This window comes from Nannospalax galili, unplaced genomic scaffold (assembly GCF_000622305.1).
Source record: "Nannospalax galili isolate Female #2095 unplaced genomic scaffold, S.galili_v1.0 scaffold138, whole genome shotgun sequence".
NCBI classification, from domain to species: domain Eukaryota; kingdom Metazoa; phylum Chordata; class Mammalia; order Rodentia; family Spalacidae; genus Nannospalax; species Nannospalax galili.
In genome coordinates, this window is record NW_008341333.1 from 1,091,393 (window position 1) to 1,115,290 (window position 23,898).

Here is a 23,898-nt window from a genome sequence, read left to right on the forward strand (position 1 = left end):
TCCGCTTAAATCTTTTGATATTGGACTGAGTTGGTAAAGTCTCTGCCACATAAGTACAAAGACCTGAGTTCAGATACCCAGAACCAACGTAAAAGCCTGACTTAGCAACACATGTCTATAAGCCCAGCCTTGGGAGAACAGAGGTGGCCATGTCCCTGAGGCTCATCAGCTCAGCCTAGCTACATTAATGAGTTTCAGGAGAGACCCTATTTCAAAAATAAAGGTGAAGAGCAGTTGAGGAAAGATATTTGACACTGACCTCCAGCCTATGTGTGTACACATACACCTATACACCTACACCTACACACACACACACACACACACACACACACACACACACACAAACAATGCTGTATGCCTGCTTTTTTTCATTTGACGTTGCATTGTAAGCATTGTTCTAAGGATGACTTAGCTTTTAATTTGAGTCCCATTATCTTCTCACATTCCCACCATGCTGTGGAGGTGTTTTCATGACTCTTAATACCTGGGGGTTTTTTTGTTTGTTTGTTTCACTCTTGATGACTTTGAAGGTCTTCAAAGAAGCATATCCCGTTGTTCATTGAGTCCCAAGATGCAGAGTGGGCTCAAGGCTGCATGCCCTCTGGAAGCCCTCTGACTTAAACACATTGCTCTTTTCTCCTCAGCAGTATTCACATGCAGTTTCCTAAGCATAGAGCTGAGTGGCCCAGGTTTCTCCTGGCTTTAGGGTGTTAGCGTCACAGTAAATTACTTTCTTTTCAGCTGTCCCCCAGTGTGAAAATCCAGAGCCCTTTTTTTTTTGAAACATAGCTTTCCTTGCTTGTTTAAATGCTCTAGAACTCCATTTCCACATACTTTTCTTGATGAACAGCTACTTCTACTTGGACAAAGCATTGCTTAGCACACATAGGAATCTTGATTTTCTTTCATTAGGCTTTCCTTTCCCCTAGATCTCTTGCCTGCTAGGCCAGATTGAGTTGGAAGGTCGGAGACCCCCACTGATGGCGACCGGCAAGTCACTACCCTGCTTTGAGCCTTATGAATTTACCCCCGGGGCTGGCGGCTTCGTCACTGGAAGGTTCCTCACTGGCATTAGACCTCCGGTATGTGTTGTTGTTGTTGTTGTTGTTGTTGTTGTTTGGGGGGAGTTCACTTATTTATGTGTATGTTATCCCTGCATCTATGTAAGTGCACCACGTGTGCAAACCTCAGAGGCCAGAAGAGGGCATTGGATCCCCTGGAATTGGAGTTATGCACCATCTGTTCTTAGCCACCATGTAGTTGCTGGGAACGGAACCTGGGCCCTCTACAAGAGCAGCCAGTACTCTTAACTGCTGAACCCCTGTATGTGTGTTTTTTAGCTCTTCACCTTATTTCCAGGCCCATTGTTAGGTGACTGTGACCTCATTGATGACTTACAACAATCAAGGGATAAATGTGAACGGCACGTGCTCCATACCCATTAGGTCAGAGAGCTCAAGAAAGCATGACCATGTGATGGCCCCCATTGCAATACCAGAGCTAGCACAGTGCTAGCACATAGAAGGCACTTGGTCAATGTTTGCTGGTAAAGTGAAATGATAAGCCAGATATGGTGACTCATGCCTGTAATCTTAGTACTTGGAGCCTGAAGCAGGAGAATTGCCATGAGTTGGAGTCCAGCCAGAGCTACATAACAAGACCTTGTCTCAAAAGAAAAGGAAAAGATAAGATTGATCTTGGCCTTCACCTTTTTCTCCTGTGTGTCCTCTAAACCAGTTCTTAGCTGCTTCTGAAGCAGGTGGAAAAGATAGCATCACCCACCAAGGTGCTCATGTTGTCAAAAGGAACATTATGGAGATTTAGTTTTTGAAATCCCCCACCTCCCGTTCCCTCCCTGATTCCATCACACTAGGAAAATTGACTAGCTGTAGCAGATGTCTGGTTTTGCTTTACCAAAAACAAAATTCTGACCTAAGGGAATCGCTTCTACTCATGCTCATCAGAACTGGTTTTTTGGATGTTAGTGGCTTTGATTCCTTGATGTCTGAAAGGATGCCAAATCTAGAGTGAACTATTCCAAGACTACTGACTGCTCACAGGCCTCTCCATGGGCCCCCAAGATCATCTGTGGCCTCTGAGCAAGGGATGGTGGTGGGTTGATATAGACTAGTGTTTTTTAAAATTCTAACTGCAGCCACTTCGTGGATCAAGAAATCATTGTAATGGATAGTATCCAGCATTCCTTTATGTAGTGAAACAGACCGGTAAAGAAAATATCAGTGGGTCTCACCTAAGAAGAGATAGGATAATATCATAAATATTAGCTTGAATTTTATATCTTTATATGATTCTCTGTATGTGTTTGCTAATTACTATTGTAAATGTATTCTTTCTTACTGTAATTGGCATTCAAAAAGCTTGGAAAGGCTAGGCATGGAGAATCACAAGTTCAAGGCCAGCCTGGACTACATACTAAGACTTTATATTAAACAAAGAGGAAATTTGGGAAACACTATGCAATTCTGTTCACCCTGTTGAAAGCAGAATGTAGACATGGAGTTGAAAGGGGCTGTGGTAGAACAACCAGTGCTGCTGCTTGTCTTTGGAAATGGAATATGGGGTGTCCTGAGCATGGCATGAATGAGTGCATGGAAAGCTTCTGGCTCCTGTAGATGGACTGTAGCTTTTGATCCATTTGTCCCTCTACCTCTGGCAGGGGAAAAGAGATCCCAGGAGACTACAGAAGTCTCTGAGAGCCATTGGGGCTGTGAAAGCCTTGAGTCTAGGGCCATATGGGTCTAGGGCTATATAGTCAGGAAAGGGTGCTGGGATGGCCGCTGAGCAGCCCTCCAGGAAACGCATGCTACTCACTGCTACCTTTGGGACCTGGGTCCCACTCTCCTGTAGGAGTTCTTCTTCCACTGCATGGCAGGGCGAGAAGGCCTGGTGGACACTGCTGTCAAAACCAGCCGTTCTGGATATCTCCAAAGGTAAAAGCAACTGTAGACCTCTGTTAAGGAGGGTTTATGTCTCAGGGCTCTGCACCTGTCATTTCTCACTGAAGAGTCTTCAGATGATAAAATTTATTTTCAAACATCTCTGTGGGTGGTCTGAGACAGAAAATACTCAGATATTTCTACTTAAGTGGTAGAGCATACACTGAGACGTTTACATAGCAGATCTGTGTTCTGCAGGTCTGCCATGCTGTATGGGGAACTGTGGAATGGGGAAGTCTTCCAGGTGTGCCCAACCTGTGTCCTGCATGTGCTCCAGAATAGCTATAAAAGCAGCCCAACTCAAAACATGAGTTGCTTTTTGTTTTGTTTTAATAACTCGATTGCATGGTTCTCAGGCATGAACTTTGTAGATGTCAACATCATTTAACAATGTCAAAAGGTTGGATATGCCTGGTTGGCAGTAGTAAATTTGTCCATTGTCTGAGAAGCTCAACAACCCAGAGCAGTAAACTCTAGGGTTCCTGCTTATGAATATAGACTTAGTATCCTGCTAGGCACAGATGTCCCCTTGGTGGTCCCCAGCCAAGACCTGCTTTCCTCTCTGGAAAGGGAACAACAACTATACCTGCCCTCGTTGGGTGGATGGAAGAATCAGAGCTTAAACCTGAACAAGGCCTGACTCCAGGGAGTTCATTCAGACAGCAGCAGATCTCTGTGTTCTAGTTTCCCTCCCTTGGGGTGCAATGTAGGAAGCTTAGCTCTGGGGTCTTTTTGTAAGGTACTTTCTAAGCCCAAAGAACTTATGCTGGTGGGAATAATGACAGGAAGTAGAAACCCTCAGAGTGCCGTAGTTATATCCTCAGGGAACTCTGCTGACTTCTGGTTGAGCAGGTGACAACATAGTTTCTCCATTTCTTCCTCTTAAAGCTATGCCTGTTGATTCCAGCTTTGTCCTTCTGTTTCTGAGCTCAGACTTTCTAAACCTACATACCATGTTCTAATCCCTTCCTTCTTGACTCCCATGGGCATTAGAGTTGGAGGGCAAGAATGAAATTGAGGTGAAACCTCCCCCCCCCGGCCCATCTATACAGCTGGCAGTGCCCTCTCTGCAGGGTCAATGCAGTCATGCCCAGGTCCCCTCCTCCCATGAGATCACATGGCCAGTTCCCTTGTAGGGGTTAGACCTCCATTTCCTCTAAATCATTCAAGAATACATGTGAAAATACAAGAAAAACTAGGAAACAAATGATTAAAGAAGTCTGGACATAGAAGAATCCAGGCTTGGATCTTGGATTGAAATCAGGGTAAACAGCAAGAGGGTATCAGTGAATGGCACCAACCTGCCAGGCCTTGGGCTAGGCATCATGAAAACTGGTGGCTTTATCCTCACAGCTTGTGGAATTCTAGAGGAAAGAAAACAGGGTCTTGGGAAACCACAGTAGAAACTGAGTAGTGACTCAGGCAAAAAGCAGAAGAGGGTAAGGAAGCCAGCTGACATGAAAGGACTGAGGATGAAGGCCACCAGATAAAGGATATCAGCCAACATTTAGTTCCTAATGCTGCTCTTTATTATCCTTGGCAATCTCTGCACTGACAGGGTTTAACACTCCGTGCCTCTTTGCCCTTTCTTTGGCTGCCTATGATTCTAAGGATGCTGCAGGTCCTTTAGAGTTCTGGGATGCAGAAGATTGAAGGGGTAAGGAGCAGCCCTAACAGCTGAGCTAGATGGGAACCTAGGTCTGGTAGTGGCAGCTATAGGCTCTTCCTGGAAAACAAGTAGGAAATGCAGCTTTGGCTGGGGGATGCTAGAACCCAGAGCCTAGGGCACTAGACAGGGCCCCTCTTAGAGTCTTACTTGTCTGGAACATCAGTCCCCCTTTCTTCCCCTAGCCCCATCAGAACTGCTCTGGGGGGTGTTTGCCCCATAGGCACTGAGCCAGTAGTCTCCTTACAGGTGCATCATCAAGCACCTGGAGGGCCTGGTCATCCAATACGATCTGACTGTCCGTGACAGCGATGGCAGTGTGGTGCAGTTCCTGTATGGAGAGGATGGCTTGGACATCCCCAAGACACAATTCCTGCAGCCTAAGCAGTTCCCCTTCCTGGCCAGTAACTATGAGGTAATTTCAGACACTTGTGCTTAAAGGGTGGTGGCTGAGGCCCAAAGTGGGCCTTCTACTCTGAGCCCTGCCACTCTATCCATGTGGCCATTGAGAGAAGTGGGAAGGGTTTATAAAGCCCCTACCAGTGTCCTGAAATATTTGACATTTTCAGAACCCCTCTATAGACTTTTGTCACATGAGGTGGTAGCAGCCATAGTAGCTGCCTTCTGGAGATGCCTGCTATATGTGCTGGGCTGAACCAAAGCACACAGCAAGTACTGTCTGGGTTCCTCCTCGCATTCTGGGGAGGTGGCAGTTTAAAGCTGAGGCAGCTAAGTACTGAAGCTACAGCAACCAGCTGATAGGCGTGGTGAGTAAACCCTGGCCCTCCTGACACATAGGTTTGTGATTTTTATAGTACTTTATGGCCAGGTGATGCATTACTGTGAACTGGACCCCATTTTCCAGATTGGGAAGCTGAAACCATCATGACCTGTCCAAGGTCTTCAATCTGATGGCAGATCCTTGACTGGACCCTTTCCATCCTTGCACATTTCCCAGTACTTCTGGCCATCATCCCGTCTTCCTCCCTTCCTTCCCAGAATCGTCCCCCTCTTCCTGAGGGGCTGTTCGAAATGAGTTGATCTCTCTCTTGAACTCCTTGGCTCCTAAGACCACATGCACATCCCCCTGCAAGAGGTATCCTGGGGGATCTTCATAGACACCTGATTCCCTTGAATTTTTGCAGTGTGGCCCCCCCTCTCATGTTCTCATCTCTCATGTTGCCTGTGTGTTTTGTTTCTTTAGGTGATAATGAAATCAAAGCATCTTCATGAAGTTTTATCCAGAGCAGAGCCCCAGAAAGCTCTTCACCACTTCAGAGCCATCAAAAAATGGCACAACAAGCATTCCAGTGTCCTAATGAGACAAGGTGCCTTCCTGAGCTTTTCCCAGAAGATTCAGGCAGCTGTGAAAGCCTTGAACCTGAAAGGCAAGAAGAACCAGAATGGCCGCAGCCCAGAGGCCCAGCAGGTGACATGGGGAGGGGGCTGTGTCCATGGTGCTAGTATGCCCAGGCCTCAGTTAGGGATGAAAGATGAGGAGTTATTCCCTAATAGTGAGTGTGATACCAGTGACACTCATGTGGGCATAAAAAGATATGAATAAGGCGTAATGGAATTACTGGGGCTGGTGACTGGGTCCAGGCATGAAGGATCAAAGAGAGCAATTACTAGAAGTAGAGAGGGCAGCTCTGAGCAGAAGTCTGGGTGGAGACCCATTAGAGAGGGTCAGCCAAGTTGGGGGGGTGGGGCGGGTAGGGGAGTGGCTAATGGGCATCTGGCAGTCACCTCACTCTTAGTGTCCCGGTTGCCTGGGACAGTTCTGGCTTCACCTCTTGTCATCTTATAATCATGAACACTGCTCATTTGATTCCAGAAGGATCCTAGTTGGGTAGTAAATAATGAGATCATACCCTACTGTGCTTAGGACGGGCCAGGATGAATTGCCAACAATGCCCTGGTTAACGGCATGCTGTTCCCCATTTTGAGTGTTCAGGTTTCTATCTTATATTTGTTCCTACTCTAATCCAAAGCCGGTGCCTTTGAGCCTTCTCATGCCACTGGGTGTCCCTGAAGTTCGAGAAGCCCATTCTGATAGCTTCACATCTAGCTGAGACCTGTCCTGCCCTCTGTTCAGATGTTGCAGATGTGGTATGAATTAGATGAGCAGAGCCAACGGAAATACCAGAAGAAGGCAGCCCCATGTCCCGACCCCAGTCTGTCTGTGTGGCGCCCAGACATCTACTTTGCATCTGTGTCAGAAACGTTTGAGAAGAAAATGGATGACTACAGTCAGGAGTGGGCATCTCAAACAGAGAAGAGGCACCAGAAATCTGAGCTTTCTCTTGACAGGTGAGGACATTGCTGTGTGGCATGATATGTGTGGAGGTGACTGCCTGTCAGGCCCTACCTAACCAACGACAGCAGCCTCCACCTGCATCTCCATAGCTCAGAAGGGCTCGTTGCCTTCAGAAGTACCTAGTGGTATTTGTATGGAAACGAAGTTCTATGACCCTATGCAGTCATTCACACACATCCCTATTTGTTGAGCCCCTTCCTTGTCATACAGTGCTCCTAGTGATTGTTGCTAAAGGGAAGTGATTGTTGCTAAAGGGAAGTGATTGTTGCTAAAGGTTGTCTGGGAAGGATGGTTAGTGCATTACAGAATTGTGCAGCAGCCCCAACCCCAACTGCTAGGTAAACCTGAATTTGTGTCCAGTTTGTGCAGCAGGAGGTTAGCCCTCCCTAAACTTCCGTTACTAGGGGGTGGTTAGGGGTAGGATAGGAATAAAGGAAAATGTGTATAATGATCCTCAAAATTACTACTGCTCAAGGCCTGTAGTCACAGGGGCAAAAACCAAGCAAGAAGCGAGCTGAATATGTTTCTGATATTGGATGGTGTTCATAGTCTAGTACCTGCTCTGACCCGTTCTGCCCACTTCTCTAGGCTGAGGACCTTGCTGCAGCTGAAGTGGCAGCGTTCACTGTGTGACCCAGGAGAGGCTGTTGGGCTGCTGGCCGCCCAGAGCATCGGGGAGCCCTCCACACAGATGACACTGAACACCTTCCATTTTGCAGGCAGAGGCGAGATGAATGTCACCCTGGGCATTCCGAGGTACAGGACCATAAGGCTGCACACATGCAGGCTGTGAAGTCTTGTGTATTCTCTTGGGGGAGGAGTCATTCATGAAAGGGACAGGAAAGGAGCAACTGGGTAAGAGAGAGGCTTGTCTAAGTTTGGATCCTGCTTAGAAATTCTGAAGCCTATTCAGAGCCTGAGTAGTTTCTGTGGCTGAATCTTTTAGGATCTGTTTATCTCTGCCAACTTCTTCATCAGGTTACCAGGGTTGTTTGTAAGACCACACACAAGAACATTATCAGCACTCCCACATTGGACCACCTGGTTGCCCAATCCCCAGGAGTGCCATTCCTCTGGCTTTGGCCCTTTAGGTACACGGATGTACATCTCACTATGATGATCACTGGGAAAGATGAAGTTCTGGGTCCACACCCATGGCATTCAGTCTGTAGTCATGCCATTTACTGTCAAGACTGACTCTGGATAGCTTCCTCAGTTTTCCAACCTGAGGGTACTCTCCCATGAATTACAGAAGTCTGTGCTCACTGGACTGGACTGGAGGGTTGGCCAAGCTCCTGGCCAGGGCTCAGTAGGAGTGCTACAGGTTCTAGTTTAGTCTTTCCTCAATTTCTCATCCATTTTGATATGCTCCCAGTAAGTGCCAGTAAGAATACAGGACACGGATGAAAGGAAGCAGGACTTAGACACAGCTGTTCCATGAGGAGCCAGTACTCCAGGGGGTACGACCAGAGCTGAGACTCTGAGCCAACATATACCCCTGTACTATCACAAGGCCTCTAATGTCTCAGATGAACTCTGCCATCTTTAGAAGAGGTTTCAGGTGAATAGGACATGTGGATATCTCATCTGATCAGATACACCCTTATTCTGTGACAGACTGAGGGAGATTCTCATGGTGGCCAGTGCCAACATTAAGACCCCCATGATGAGTGTGCCTGTATTTAACACCAAGAAAGCACTGAAGAGAGTGAAGAACCTAAAGAAGCAGCTCACCAGGGTGTGCCTAGGAGAGGTAATTGTCTCATACCAAGATTGCATGCTGGGGGAGGCCTGATCCTGCCATCCTCCTGTCCCTGAAGAGCAGTCTCCTGGCAGCTTAGCCTCTTGGCTCAGATTTCCACCAGGAAGAGAAAGGCTTGTCCCTGCCGGTGCTGAGCAGGGTTAGATCAGGAAGCTTTTAAGATAATTGTTAGTTCCACAGCATATGCCTGAAAAAAATGCAGTAAGAGTGCTTCCTGAGTTAGTTTACCACACTGTAGGAGCCCACTCCTTGCAGGCTCCCGCCAGTCTCTGGAAGCGGCTTTCAGGACACACTCTCTGAGAATTCAGGCAGGCAGAGCTCACCAGGGTTTCTTTAAAGTTTGGGGCTATGGTCCCAGCTGCCTCAAACTTTTGGTATCTTGTAACTCATTTGCAGTACACAGTTACCTGGGACCTGAACAGGTCAGAGTCTGTGTCCATCTGGTTCTAGGTACTGCAGAAGGTTGACATCCAGGAGTCTTTCTGTATGGGAGAAAAACAGAACAAATTCCGAGTGTACGAGCTCCGCTTTCAGTTCCTGCCACATGCTTATTACCATCAGGAAAAGTGCCTGAAACCTGAGGACATCCTGCACTTCATGGAAACAAGGTCAGGACTCAGGGCATGTTTGTCTTTGACCTTGACCCATGAAACACTCCTGGCAAGGCTGCAGGAGATGAGATACAGTTGCCTGATGACCCTTCAAGGGAATTGTTCTAGGAAACAGTAGACCCTGCACCTAATATGGAGCCCACATTCCAGTTTGGCCTGTGTGACCTTGTAAGCCACACACCACTCCCCCATCCTGTTTCCTGTCTCTTGGGTGAGTGGATCAAGATTGTTATCATCTGGAGCTTATGGGGTAAAGATGTGGAAGTATGTGCACAGGAAGCAAAGGGAACCCCATCACATCAGTGCTTTAGTACTAGATCAGCACATGTTGGGTGGCATGCAATTACAGGCAGCATGTGGTTCTTCATGTTTCTAGTCCGCTGATAGGAAGCAGTCTCATTCTGCTTTCAAATCGCTTCTGTGACTACAGTTACTCAGCTTAGAAATTCTGGTTCCTAGGGCTGGAGAGATAGCTCTGTGGTTAAGAGCGATGTCTGCTCTTGCAGAGGATCCCGGTTCAGTTCCCAGCACCCATATGGTGGCTAACAACCATTCATAACTAGTTCCAGGGGATCCAATGCCCTTTTCTGACCTCTGCGGGCATTGTACAACACAGGTGCACTTACATGCACTGATACACATAAAATACGGTAAAAATAATAAATAAAATTAAAACAACAAAATTCTGGTTCCTATCTGATAAGGATAGTGAGCTTCCTTTTTCTCTTAAGTTACTGCTGGTCATTGGAATAGTAGACTGTGATATTAAATGCACTGGGTCAGAAGGATGTGCTCTTCAGGACAAGGGCAAGCAGGGAAGAGCCACCAAAGCACTTGATTTGCCCCTGACCCTCATGGTGATATGTAAACTCCCAAGGTTGCAGGGGTAAAGGCTGGTAAAGCAGGTTGGGAGGCCACAGACAGAGTTTGAAACCTATTTTCAAGAAGTCTGCTGTCATGTGCAGACTGTAGGCCAGAGTGGCTGTATCTTCTGACTAAAAATAAGAAAAGCTTCCCTTCTGTTTTGTTTTTCTTTTCTTTTGTTATCTGGTTGCATGCTTTTGCTTTGGGGGACAGAAAAGAGAGCGAGAGAAAAAGTAAGTGTCCTAACTTTTGTACTAGCAACTAATTCATATATCTTTAAAAGCCCAGTATACAGAAAGAGATCCCTCTGGCCCCGAATCAAGTCCAACAGTTTGCTGAAGCTGATGGTTTCAAGCAGGTACCTAAAGAAATGTCTTTCTGTGACCTGTTGGCCATTTCAGAAATTTGGAAATGTAATGGTCAATTCATTAGAAAGAATGAGGGAGGGAGATGTGAGGAGGGATCTTGGGGAGTGTTGTAGCAGGGAGTAGGGGATTGGATATGATCAAGATACATCATATACATACACAAAATTTTCAAAGAATGAATAAAAATCATTTTTAAAAAGAAAAAAAAAAAGAGATCCCATCATTGACAGGATTTGGCCAATGGCCACTCCCTATAATGTACACAAGCTCCCAAATCTCCCTGCTAAGATATTGAAGATCGGACCAATAAGATGGCTCTGTGGGTAAAGGCACTTACCACCAAGCCTGGAGGTCTCAGTTCAATCTCCAGGACGCATACAGTGGAAGCGGAGAATCAACTCTCACAAGTTGTCCGTCCTCTGATCGCCATGACACATGTTCACCATGACACACAGATACGCACAGACACGCACAGATACACGTGCACAGTGGAGAACCAGTGGCAGGGCAGAGAAGAAAGCTCTCCTACCCTCAGCCATCCCACTTCTATTCTGAGTTGGTCCAAAGTCACTTACCGAGGCAAGTGCCTCCATAAGAGAGGGGCTACTTTGAAGGAAGGGAAGAGAGACCTCTACTTCCCTCCTCTAAGACATCTATAAGCTGACCCTCAAAGTGAGTGTGACCTTTAGGATGGTGAATGTCAGGATAGCTGAGCTTGGATCCAAACCAAGCCCTTCAGATAGTTCACTGACTGTCCAATCCTGCCCCGTGTAACATGAGTTCTGAGTGAAGTTGTTGCTACCTGGGTACCTGCCTTGGTGCCTGCCTGTGTGTGTTCTATCAGGCAGTCCTTGATGCATTCTGGGGCATTGGGCAAACTGACAGGAACACAGTGCAGGCTCTAGCCTGCCAGCTTGTTAATTAAGAGAGGAGAAGGGCTCCTCCCTGCAGCAAGTGTTGGTACTGGCCTGGAAGCCCTCTTCTGAGAAGTGGGAATTAGGCTCTCAGGATCTCTTGAGGGTGGTGGTGAGGAGGTGGAGTCAGTAGCCAGCCTCATTTCACCTAAGGCTTCAGCTGCTGAGTATGTTGGTTGCCATGAGACATGTGCCAGACTGAGCCTAGAGTCCTGCCTGGACCTCATGGAAGTGAAAATAGTAAATCCCTTTTTAAAATTTCTTCCTGGTAAGTGACAACACTGGCTTATTCCCAACAATGAAGTGCTTTTTCAACTCTTAGATTTTGCTTGTACACTTGAAAAACAGCCCCAAATAAGGCTATGTGCAGAGATAGCCCTAGCCAACTTCATAGCAGAGCTCTGAGGTTTCAAGCAAAGTTTTATAAAAGTAGGAGCCGCCTGTGAACTGGGTATGGTTTAGAGTCCCTTTGTCAGCCCAGGCATTGAGTGGCTCAACCACAGTCAGGTCTCAGGGTCCACAGGAAGTAGAAGGGGAGCGTGAGTGCTTTTGTAACAGCCAGCCTCTGCTGGAAGCTGCTGCCTTTTCCACTCTTGCCTCTGCCACCCTTTTTCTCTTCTCCCCTTCCTGTTCTTTCTACTCTCCCAGCTTTAGAATCATGAGGCTTTTTTTTTTTTTTTTTTAAAGCATATATTAGAGAGAAAAAGAACAGAGACTGAAGTTTTTCCCTGGATGGAGGTGTATACACATGGACAGTCTCTGATATCTCTGCTGGCACCCATCACTTGGAATTTGCATGGCTTGCCTGGAAGGTGGGCAGGGGGGTAAGTGGTAAGAGCACCCAGCTAGGAGTCAGAGGCTGTAGCTTCTGGCCTCTGGTCCTGGTCAGGAACTTGACCCAGTGGCTCCTTCTGCAGTTAAAACAACTGTGAAGCTGATTCTTCAAGAAGCAGGTGGTAGAGATGTAGCCAGTTAATGATCATTTTCCCAGTTTATAATTAATTGTGTGAGAAGAAGGTTCCTCTGCCTCCTACCCATCCTTGTACCCTTTCATTTGCCACACTGAAAAGTATTACGGCCTTCACAAAGCATTCACCAGGGGCCACCACTCTCCTCGTTCTTGGCATCAGAGTAAGTTGGTGGTGCCTCTGGGAAAACGCTGGCACACTACTGTCTCCTACTTATCAGCCAGGTATTCATTCTCTCCATCTCCCATGTTCTCAATGTTCTGGATGCCAAAAGAAGCATGAAAGGTAGAAAGGAAGCCTAGCTAGGGGACGAGGAAGGTTTCTTGGAGGAATTATAGCTGCACCTCAACTAGCCTTGAAGGATGCTAGAAACAGATTGGAGAAGTTGTTGACAGAGCAGATGCTCAAAGAATACCTGCAAGTGTGACCAGGTGACCAGTTGTGAATGGCAAGTGAGGAGCCTCAGAGCTGGGGTGTCTAGATCGAGATAGGCCAGGGGCATCTAATGAGTTGTGATCCTAGCAGAGGGAAACACCCTGCTCTGTCATACTCTGTTTCTTCTACTATGGGCTAGGTGCAAGCAATCCCTTGTAACAGGTGGACTCAAGGCTCTCCTGTACCTCCAGGCTAGCACTGTAGGGACATGAACTTGAGCTGGTCCTTTCTGCAACATCCTCTTTATTGCCCTTTCTTCCCACTTAGATTGTATCTGTCTTTTTAAAAAAAAAAAATTGTGCTGGGTGTGGTGGCGCACGCCTTTAATCCCAGCACTTGGGAGGCAGAGGCAGGTGGATCTCTGTGATTTCAAGGCCAGCCTGGTCTACATAGTGAGTTCCAGGACAGCTGGGGCTACAAGGAAACCCTGTCTCAAAAAGACCAAAAAAAAAAAAAAAATTTTTTTTTTCGCCGGCAAGTATATGTACCGTGTGGGTGCAGGAAACTTAATCCAGGTTCTCTACAAGGGCAACAAGTACTCTTAACCACGGAATCACCTTTCCAGCCCTAGACTTTATCTTTTAAAAGTCATGCTCTGCCTCCTCTCTTCTGACTCTCCTGCCCTCACCTTCAGCACCTGGTTAGCAAGCTTGTCACTGGATTAGTGGGTCTCAGCAAAACTGTGGGTCTCTTTTAAAAGTTTTTTTTTTTTTTTTTTTTTTTTTAAATTTTTTTTTTTTTTTTTTTTTTTTTAAAAAAAGGAAGAGTGACATTCTTGGATAAATGCAGTGGCGGATGAGACCCGATACTTTCTAGCATCACAAGTAGTCCAGTTTGGAATGTTCCTAGTGCCTGAAGGAAGAGGAGTGAGAGGTTATCAGAAAAGCAGTAGTGAAAGGGGGACAGGGTGAAGCCCCAAGAGACCCTTAAAGGGGGACAAAGAGGAAGGGGCAAGGGGCCAGGAAAGCCCACCTACATACACGGTCTAAGTGTTGGTTACGTTCTTTCAAATCGATTGGTTCTGGAAAGCTGTTGATGTGATTCTCTTCATTCTTTAATTCAGTTGTTAGAGCTGTCATATGGGGGTTGGGGAGTCCTTTGACCCAAGAAGACCTACAATTTTTTTAATTTTCTTTTAAAAAATTGTGTGTGTGTGTGTGTATGAGTATTTTTGTCTTCATGTATATAAGGCACCTGTGCATACAATGCCCTTGGAGGCCAGAGGAGTGCATCAGAAACCTGGAACCGGAGTTACAGACGTTGTTAGCTGCCATGTGGGTGCTGGAAACCAAACCTAGGTCCTCTGCAAAAGCAACCAGTGCTTTTTAACTGCTGAGCCATCTCTCAGCTCCCAGACCTACTTTCTTGAGATGCTGCAGATGTCTAGAAGGGAAAGTCCTAGTCCCAGGCTGGGTTCTCCTCTCCTACAGTTGGTTTTGCCATCCAGATTAGTGACAACCACAGTGGTACCATCACTGTCATTTACCAAGTACAGGCTCTATCAGGTGCTGGGAAAAATATCAGATAGACATAGGGTCATTTCTGATCGTTAAAACAAGATTGCAACGTACACAGTAAAACCCATGTTTTCTAGACAAGCGTTAAAAAGTCAGAAAGCTATCTGTCACAGTCTGAATCATACTGTCTGGAAGTGAAAGAGTACATCCAGACAGGGCATTCTGGAGTGTGTTACTGAGTATTCTTTCTGATAGATTCAGGATTGGTGGGGGAGGGCACAAGTGAGTAGGAGAAACTGTCCTTAGTCCTGTGAGTTGTCTCTCATGCAAATCCCTCAGCATCCTGCCCTTCAACATAGGGAGGGCAGAATACACTGGTCCTGACAGGGCTCAGTCACTTTCTTTTCACACAGATTCTTTAAATACCTGATGGAAGCCATCAAAAAGAAGACTAGTAAGGCCTCAGCTTTCAGGAGTGTAAACACTCGAAGAGCTACACAGAAGGACCTGGATGACGCTGAGGAGTCAGGGAGGAGTCGGGTGAGTGTCGGGAACCCTCACAGGCTGCACAGGATTTGTCTGGGGCAGAGAGGATGTAGAGCTCTCAGTTTTCTCTAGGGGAGGCTTTGTGACAGCTCTCGGCACTCGACAGGCCTCTTCCTGGTACCAGTCTACCTTGCCACTACCTCTGCATTTGCCTGGTATTCTCAGAGAGCCAGCAAGACACATTCATTCCCAGGTGTGATGGCTCAGGCCAGGGAGGCTACCAGCATGGTTTGCTCAGCCCTGGGTCAAGACCTCAGGATGTCTCTGCTCTCATCTATCCTGAGAATGCTGTGCACTGAAGCTTTGAAGGTTCTTCTTCTGGTTTCATTCATCCTGCATTTGACTTCCCAGGCCACTAGGGCACTGGCAGGAACCAACAAGGTATTTTGAAGCAGAGAAGTTAAAACTTCAGGGACACATAGGGAAGGAAACCATTGACAGCAAAAGAGTAATGGTCCCACCTCTGCCAGGAGAGCCAGAAGCAGGGAAGATACATAGCCATGTGGTAGGTTCCTGAAGCCAGGGACCAGCATCACATAGGGCCGTGAGCAGTGGCTTGTGCTGATGTGATGCAGTAAGCCTGCTCTGACGCCACATGGACTCTGGGATTGCCCTGTCTGACTCTGTCACTTCTCTCTGGGCTTTTCTCCTTACCTCGGATGTTGGGCTGGTCTAGACCAAAGCATTAGGCCTCTATGTCTTGTGGCTTCACCATTTCACTAACTGAAGTAAAGATGAATATGTGCAGTCTTTAACTGTGTCTAGTCTTAATTTACCCACAAGGAGTCTAGGAAACTAGGAACCAAGGTCAGGAGGAAAAAGGATAGGTAACCCTTCTTCGTCCACACTTAACAGCAGTATACAGCCCTGGTGCTTTTTTTGGGGGGCGGGGGCTATTTGAAGATGGAACCCAGGCCTTATGCATGCTAAGCAGGTGCTCTACCACTAAGCTGTGTCCCCAGCTCCTTTTTTAAAAACTCTAAGGATGAACAAGAGGGAGTAATGGGCTATATATGACATGAAAGCAGGAGGGACTGTTTGAGGGGAGAAAAGGGAAAAGTAAGTGGGAAAGACAAAGGGCAGGTAAGGACAGAGTACATTGGTACAGATTAAGGAGAATGCCACAGTGAAACACATTACTTTGTATGCTGCCTAAAAGGAAAAAGAGTTTTTTAGATTTTAAACAAGAAAGTCTTTACAAGTAGTACATATAAAACGTGAAAGCTAAGGGGAAGGAGGCTTGCAGTCAAGGGCTAGACAGGGTAGAGACTGGGTGTATGGACAGGGTTGGATAGTAGGTAGATAGAGGGTGGTTAGTGGAAGGGTAGGTAGATGGGCCATGGCTGAATTGGTAAGTAGAAAGGTGGTTGAATGAAAAGATGGATTCACTGAGCACAGGATGTTAGAACTAAGCATTTTTCTCCTTGACCCCAAAACAGAGCGAAGAGGAGGGGGGTGAGGAAGAGGAGGGGAATATCGTGGATGCTGAAGCTGAGGAGGGGGATGCTGATGCTTCTGACACCAAACGCAAGAAGAAACAAGAGGAGGAGGTGAGGGGGTGCTGGCTGAGAGCAGCGCTGTGGCCACACTTGAGGGATTCCCCCTCCACTCACAGGCTCTTCCTCTGTGTCATGCCGGGAACTCACCAGAAATCTGAAATAAGACCTACCTACCCCAAATACCTCTTGAGTAAGCAGATAGGGTTTATAAGGTAGGAATTCTCAGGGCTGCCCTTGGGATCTGGTGACCCCGGATGTGAGGCAGACTCAAGGACCCAGAAAAGACTGACAAGAAAACAGATCGCCTCCTGTTTCTCCAGTAAGAATGTGGTCTCTCTCTCCTTTTCCCCCAAACCAATCCCCCAGTGTCATAGTCTCTGTAAGAACGAAGGGAAGCTTAGAGAGGTTGGGGGAGTTCACAGGTGAGAGAGCTCAGGTACGTGGGTGAACCAAGAAAGCCGTGTGGTAAGTGAGCTCTGCTTCGGGGGCACATCCCAGGCCTGCAGAGTGACAGTCTCAAAGAAAAGGTATATGTAAGAAAGTAGCCAGGCCAGGGTGGAGAAGCTAGAAATGTGGGGCATCTGAGTCTGGTGGACCCAGCCAATTGTGGCCTTTGTAGGGGTGCTTGTTCATAGGCAAAGTCCAGGTAATGGGAGACCCTGACTGAATGCCTACACTTCCTACCAGGTTGATTATGAGAGCGAGGAAGAAGGGGAGGAGGAAGAAGAGGATGGCGATGCTCAAGAGGAAGGGAATGTCAACGGTGAAGGTGCACAGCAGGCCCAAGAGCCAGGCGAGGAAGAGGGCTCAGGCCCTGAGGAGGAATCATCCCAGAACCCTGCCCGCCACCACCCCAGGCCTCAGGGAGCCGAGACTGTGGAACACCGGGTCCAGGCTGTGCGTGAGGCCAACTCATTCATAGAAGACTACCAGTATGACACAGAAGAGAGCCTGTGGTGCCAGGTCAGTCCGTTTCTTGAGTAGGGACCTGCTGCTGAGCTCTCTGACAGCCTTGAGGTGGGGCTGCGGGGCTCCCAGGCTACTCTCACTGCACAAAGGTCCCCTGCACAATCTCTTAGTGACTATAGACCGTGTCCCAAAGCACAGCCCTACTCATGTCACTTTCCAAAGCACAGCCCTACTCATGTCACTTTCCAACCCCAGTAAACCAGTTTCCCCAAGTGCTCAGAAATAGTATATATGTGAGTCTCATCTGCCAGGCCGGGTGGGTAGAGAGCTTCCAAATAATGTCACCTAGCTAAATCTGCCATATAAAAACATGTCACCATGCACCACAAGTACAGAAACTTCCTTCTTGCCAGCAGGCAAGAACCCCAAGATGTCCCCTGGCCACCATCCTGGTGATTTCGTGGTTCTCCTGAGGCCTGGATGGTTCAGGTGCTTTTCACAGATAGACCCCCTGTCTCTCCTTGACTCCAACTCACTGGTTCCCAAGTGGTAGTGTAGATAGCAAGACTTGCTGATGGGACCCCAGTCTCAAAGCAGCAGACACTGCTCTGTGAAAGGGCAGGTAACAGAATGGACTTCAGTCTGTGTCCTCACTGACATCTGTAAACTGTCTCTATCCCAAAGGTGGGTTAGTTAAACTACCAAGTGTTCAGGACCCTCACCAGCTCCTGCAGCAGGACCCCCTCTCCCCAGCCAGGAGGTTACTGAGAAGCCTTTGAAGGTATACCCGGAGTCTAGTCAGTAGGCTCCTCCCCTGTTCCCAGACTTGGGCGATGTTTTCCCTGGCTCAGGTCTCCTTTCTCTTGCAGGTGACATTGAAGCTTCCTCTGATGAAGATTAATTTTGACATGAGCTCCCTAGTCATGTCCTTGGCCCATAATGCCATCATCTATACAACCAAGGGCATCACTCGGTGCCTCTTGATTGAAACGACCAACAGTAGAAATGAGAAGGAGTTTATGCTGAACACAGAGGGAATCAACCTCCCAGAGCTGTTCAAGTACTCTGAGGTATACAGACCTTGTAGGCTGGCTATGGCCTGTAACAAAGCCTTGGCCCTGACCTCACATTGTCTTGGGACCTAGGCACTGGGAGTTGAGTTTCCAGCCAGTTGACTTTGGCCCCTTTTGAGGTATATGTGCTAGACTAGTCCCCAAACCAAGTGTGCCCTCACCCGTGGGGCACAATGGGGACTTAATGCCTGTTAGCCTGTTACACTTATGGTTCAGAAATCTGCCTAACTTCAGCCCCGAGTTTCTCAGACTCCTTTGAGAACCCCTGGTTTGTTTTTGTTTTGTTTTGTTTTTTCCTGTTTTTAAATTAAGTCCTTCCCAAAGTAGAATTGTTGGATATGGTTTGATACATTGCTGCCCTAGGTGCTACTCATTTTATCTGGTAAAGAAGGCCCTGGCCCAACCCAGCGCTCAACCACATAAAGCTAGTAGGGGCCCTATGCTCTCATCCCACCTGCTCATCCATCCTTTCCTCTGAAATGTTCTCTGCCCCTGGGCATGAATTTTACCTACACGCTGCTAAGGAGCTTGGGGCCATTCTGGCCCATGTTCCCTAGTCCACACTAAGCTGTCTAAGCCTCTGTGCCTCTTAGACTTCTGTCACCATCAATGGTGCCCTGGAGCCTTTTACCAAGAGCTTAGCCAGAGGATCAGGGAATGGGCTACATCTGAAAGTCATTTCCAGTATTCACAAGATGTAACTTGGGTTGTACTCAGTCTGTGGGTTTGTTTCAACAGTGGCTAGGCAGGCTGCCTGTCGCCATTTGTCTCCTGTGGCATGTGTTGTTGCTAGGGCAGTGCCCTCTCTAGCCATAGTGAAGAGCCACCAAGAGCCTCTATGAAGTGGCTCATTTGGAGCCTCAAGCCCTTGGTGAGACCCTACAACTTGTGGGTCCAACCTGTTTCTGCTTTGTAACCTAGAAAGGTGTTTGAGAGGCTCTGCTGAGGTAACTCCTCACCTCCTAGTCTTCCAACCCAGCAAATAAGTCTGTCTGTTAGAATAATAATGAACAAAAAACTATTTCTTACTGAATCTAAAGTATGTCCTAGGTCATGTCTTGACACCGATTACAACAGCAAGATAGGTCTGGAGCCTTTACTGGGACCAGCAGCTCTGCTGGCAGCATTCATTTTCCCTCATCCTGGACCACCTCTAACCAGCTATGCCCAGCCATCAGGCACAGGGAGACCGAGAGTGCTGGGGGATATGTAGATAGGAGGGAGCTAGCAGTGGGGCCCCTAAGTCAGCCCCTTCTTCTTCTGCCCAGGTGCTGGACCTGCGTCGACTCTACTCCAATGACATCCATGCCATGGCCAACACTTACGGCATCGAGGCTGCACTGCGGGTGATTGAAAAGGAGATCAAGAATGTGTTTGCCGTCTATGGTAAGAGGAACGCAGTGGGACCCCAGAGGACCCAGCTTAGTCTGAGTACCTGATAGCCAGGGCAGGAGGGTCAAGAGTGAGTTGAGCCTGCTATCAGGTGGGAATAGAAACATGGGTATGGTGAGTGTGTCTGTGGGAGACTGTGGTCCCTTGATTGTCCCTGTGAAAGAGTATAGAGGATGACAGCTCTGTCACTGAGGCACTGTTTTCCCAGCAGCTAGTGTGTTTGCAAAGCTCCTGTTTGATGACTTGGTCATTTGGACTTCTAAATCCCAATAGAAATAACACAATTAGATTCTTTGGACCGGGTGCAGGACTTCCATAGCTGGATGAAGATGTTTGGAGGGAGCCCCAAGGTCTGAGCTGGTTATAGTCTGGCTTATACTTCAGGTGATACCTCCCAACTATCCTTTGTTACTGCTTAATCCTTCCTGATGCTCTGCCCTCCTGACAGGCATTGCAGTTGATCCTCGCCATCTCTCCCTGGTTGCTGATTATATGTGCTTCGAAGGTGTTTATAAGCCACTGAATCGCTTTGGGATCCGGTCAAGCTCCTCCCCTTTGCAGCAGATGACATTTGAAACCAGCTTCCAGTTTCTCAAACAGGCCACTATGATGGGTCAGTGCAGTGCAGGGAACTGGGCCTTTTTTCTCCTGACACATTCCCTGGGTAAATGGGCTTGTTTTTCCCTAACACCCTGATTGCAGTGAGATTTTGGAGTAGGGTAGGGAGGTAGCAGACAGTAAAGTGGTCTGCATTCTGACAAAATAGGAAAAACACTTCCCCTCTTTCAAACATAGGCACAGTGCTACAGCCAGAGTCCTCAGGACCTTTGAGGCACCCACCACACAATCTCAGCCTTGAGCCCTCTGTCATCTCACATTGCCCCCAGCTGCTTCCTCAGACTCCTCACATAAACTTTTCTGTCTTTCACAGGATCCCATGATGAACTGAGATCCCCTTCAGCCTGCCTTGTGGTAGGAAAGGTCGTCAAAGGTGGAACAGGCCTGTTTGAGCTTAAGCAGCCCCTGAGATAGCAGCCACTGAGGCAGTGTCTGCCGGTTTGAAGGACCTCAGGGGTGGGCATGGCTGAGTGGCCCTCCACATCAATGAACCAAAGGTCAGACTTGAGGCAGTTCAGAGTGACAGTCAGCACATAGCAGTGACCATGGGCTCCAGAAAGCGGTTGGCCTCTGGGCTGTGCCAGCTTCACCTGGAAGGTGGCAGCATCCTTGCCCCCATTAAGAACAAGGTTTCCTAAGACCTGCAAGTCCCTCCAAGATGGCACGACTTCACTTGTGCTCCTGGAGGCATTGGCTGCTAAATCCCTGACAAGAAGCTCCAAGAAGGTGCACTGGGAAGACCACTGCAAGCCATGTTTTGCTGTTGGGGACCCCAGGCAGTACCAGGATGGGAAGTTAGGTCCCATTGCTGTGAGTGGCCAGTGACTTCAGGCAGGATTCCTGGGGGTTCCTGAAGAGCCAAAAAGAACACAGAACCTGCTTCCCTGGGCCAAGGACAGAGTGGCACAATCCTTTACCTGCCCAACTTCTGTCCCTGGGGTAGGGCCCTGGGCCCTGGGTTGTTGTATGGCTACATGCAGTAGCCCAGACTGGCCCCACAGCAGGGAGCCGTGTCTCCAGGACTGCAGCAGCTCTCTACCTCACAGAGAACTCCAAGTTTCCCTCTGGGACCATTCATTGAGTGGCTTCACTTTCCTGCCTCTGCTCTCAGCTTGATGTCAAAAGCCCTCAGCTCCCTATAGACCCTGCACTGTCAGAGGTCCTTGAGGTTCCCTCTCCCCGGCATGCAGGAAGGTGCCGTACCCAGAAGAGAAAAGACTGAAGGCTGGTGCAGAGGCTCTCTAAGACCAGAGCTGTTTGCTTCTATTTTTGTCTGTTACTCCAACTCGGGCTAAATAATAAACATTACCAGGACTAGCTATTGAGAAAGAAACCAGACTTAGTTTTTTAATTTTTTTTTCCCCTTCGTTTGTGGCTTCTGCATTTGAAGAACTGGGATTCTCTTGGCACAGTCATGCCCCTCTTCCTGCGATGTCCTGGGACACCTCAGCCCCTCAATCCCTACCTCTGACTTCTGTCTACCCCTGTGTTGTTCCCTTCAAGCTCTGGTCCCTTGGCCAGAATCACAGGACAGAAGCCTGTGGGAAGAAATTGTGCTAACTTTAGTGGGGTGAGAGGACTATGGTAACCTCAAGGGCAGGGCTGGGGTTCAAAGTAAGTCTTGCCAGGGGAGGAGCTGTGTAGCCCCTCAGGCACACATTTTGACCCAGCCTGTGCATCCAGGAAAACCGGTACCTCTCCACAGGTTCCTCAGGGCATGGGCACAGGCATGTGACAGCTTCTAAGGAGACAGACTGGAGGGCTCCTCAGAGTAAGTCCCTGGCCTGCAGGGTAAGGCATTCATTCTTTGAGTGAAAAGGCAAAATCATTACTCAGTCTCTATTCAAACTAGAACTGAGAGAGGATCGTTTCCTCAAGATAATCTGGTGGCTGTGATATCCGGACAGTGGATAAGTGTGTGGTTCCATGGGTCAACCCATCCAGGCACTGAGGCCTAAATGGAGGTAAAGGAGCAACCCTAAATATATTGGTTGGGCTGTGAATTGACTGTACTTATGCCAAACCTCTGACCTCTGACCTGTGCTACAGCTCGAGGTGATAGCTGCCTCCTTCCACCCTTTCACAGAGCTGTTTCTCACCTGTCTTCCCAGACAGATGAATAGAAAAGAGCTCACCTATTTTTTTTTTTTTTTTAATGTTTCACTTATTTTAGTGGTTCTCTGAGTTAGAATCCTGAGGGTGTTCCCCTTGACGGGTTATGATAGCATAGTCTTTGCAGTATTTTCGGGATTGCAAATGACTTCTCTGAGGGTGTGTGTGAGTTTTGGAAAGATTTACAGTAGGACCAAGCTAAATGTGACAAAGGAGATGGAACAAGCTGAAAAAGAAAATTAAAAAAAAATTTTGTTAGTGTACAAAATAATGGGATTTGCAAGCTCTTTGTGTAATCTTTCAGGTGTCAGTCAGCCACCTGTGTGAGGTGACATACAGTTACTTATAATCTCTGAGTTCTCATCACAATTGCTACAAACATCCCTACACATGGTCCCATAAGTTGAAGAAGACACCTGCATTCCTCAGTCAGAACAAAACCGAAGAATGGATCGAAGTTCCTTGGCAAGTCTCAGTCTAAAATTTGAGCCTTCCTTTCCTGTCTTCATCCATTTTATATTGTTAGGACAAAATACCTGAGGCTGGGAACATTTTAAAGAAAACAAGTGTACCTCAGAGTTCTAGAGATTGAAGAGCATGGAGTTTCAACAGAAACTTAATTCTGCTTTGGGCCTCATGGCAGATGATATCACCATGTTGGAAGCAAGGGCAAAAGTAACAGTGCTTGAGGAAGAGTCTTCAGGGGTTCAGAGGATTGATTGGTCAGGCTCCCTCATTACAGCCCATTCATGTGAAAACTAATCCAATCTGAGGAAACCTACAACAAAGTTGCTACCCTCAAGACCTAATCATGTACTACTAGATGCCCCTCTTAGAAGATTCCACCACCATTGGAGCTGGAGAGATGGCCTTAGCAGTTAAGAACACTGGCTGTTCTTGCAGAAGATGGGGATTTGGTCCCCAGCGGCCACACGAAGGCTTACAACCATGTGTAACTCTAGTTCGAGGAGATCCAGTGCCCTGTTGGGGCTCCTGCACACATGTGGTGCACACATACTCAAACAGGCTCACACATGTACACATAAGTTTTTTTTTTTGGTTTTTTTTTTTGAGTTTGGCCTAGAATTCACTGTATAGACCAAGCTGGCAAGCTTTTACCAAGTTACTCCCCTCCTCCATGTTTGGTGAAGATTGAGCCCAAGGCCTTGCCCATGCTAGGCAAGTGTTCTTCCTCTGAGCTACATCCTCAGTGCAGGGGAGCTTTCTAGGCTTATTCCGGAATGCAGCCAGAGATTAGGCTAGAATGGGCCTTGGGTGTGGCTTGGGTATCAGAAGGTCTCCAAGAGTCTAGAATGTAGCAGAATTGAAAACCAGGCTTAGTTAAGCCCTAAATACTGGAAATTTACAGCTAACTTCATCTCCTATTGTAAGATGACTTCTCAGAGTGAGTCACTGGCCGTAGGTTCTGC

At 47.6% G+C, this 23,898-nt stretch overlaps 1 protein-coding gene and 1 non-coding gene across 3 annotated transcripts in view; both read left to right on the forward strand.

Moving 5' to 3' along the window:
* Positions 1-21,205, forward strand: part of Polr1a (RNA polymerase I subunit A) — an 87,819-nt gene extending 66,614 nt beyond the window's left edge. Inside the window, exons 20-34 of one of the 2 annotated variants that reach the window (XM_008836749.3) lie at positions 930-1,082; positions 2,869-2,951; positions 4,873-5,038; positions 5,828-6,052; positions 6,719-6,933; positions 7,529-7,696; positions 8,558-8,693; positions 9,153-9,310; positions 14,733-14,859; positions 16,305-16,415; positions 17,052-17,327; positions 18,143-18,343; positions 19,615-19,732; positions 20,187-20,351; positions 20,670-21,205. In XM_008836749.3, the coding sequence (XP_008834971.1) occupies positions 930-1,082; positions 2,869-2,951; positions 4,873-5,038; positions 5,828-6,052; positions 6,719-6,933; positions 7,529-7,696; positions 8,558-8,693; positions 9,153-9,310; positions 14,733-14,859; positions 16,305-16,415; positions 17,052-17,327; positions 18,143-18,343; positions 19,615-19,732; positions 20,187-20,351; positions 20,670-20,770 (2,403 nt within the window). In that variant the 3' untranslated portion in view covers positions 20,771-21,205. Of the gene's footprint in view, positions 1-929; positions 1,083-2,868; positions 2,952-4,872; positions 5,039-5,827; positions 6,053-6,718; positions 6,934-7,528; positions 7,697-8,557; positions 8,694-9,152; positions 9,311-10,460; positions 12,129-14,732; positions 14,860-16,304; positions 16,416-17,051; positions 17,328-18,142; positions 18,344-19,614; positions 19,733-20,186; positions 20,352-20,669 lie in introns of those variants that run through there. The other variant, XM_008836750.3, reaches the window with a different exon arrangement.
* On the forward strand, positions 10,485-10,621 carry LOC115071008. Its single transcript, XR_003850107.1, has one exon. It is a non-coding gene; the product is annotated as a small nucleolar RNA SNORA2/SNORA34 family (small nucleolar RNA).
* Positions 21,206-23,898: the final 2,693 nt, after the last annotated feature.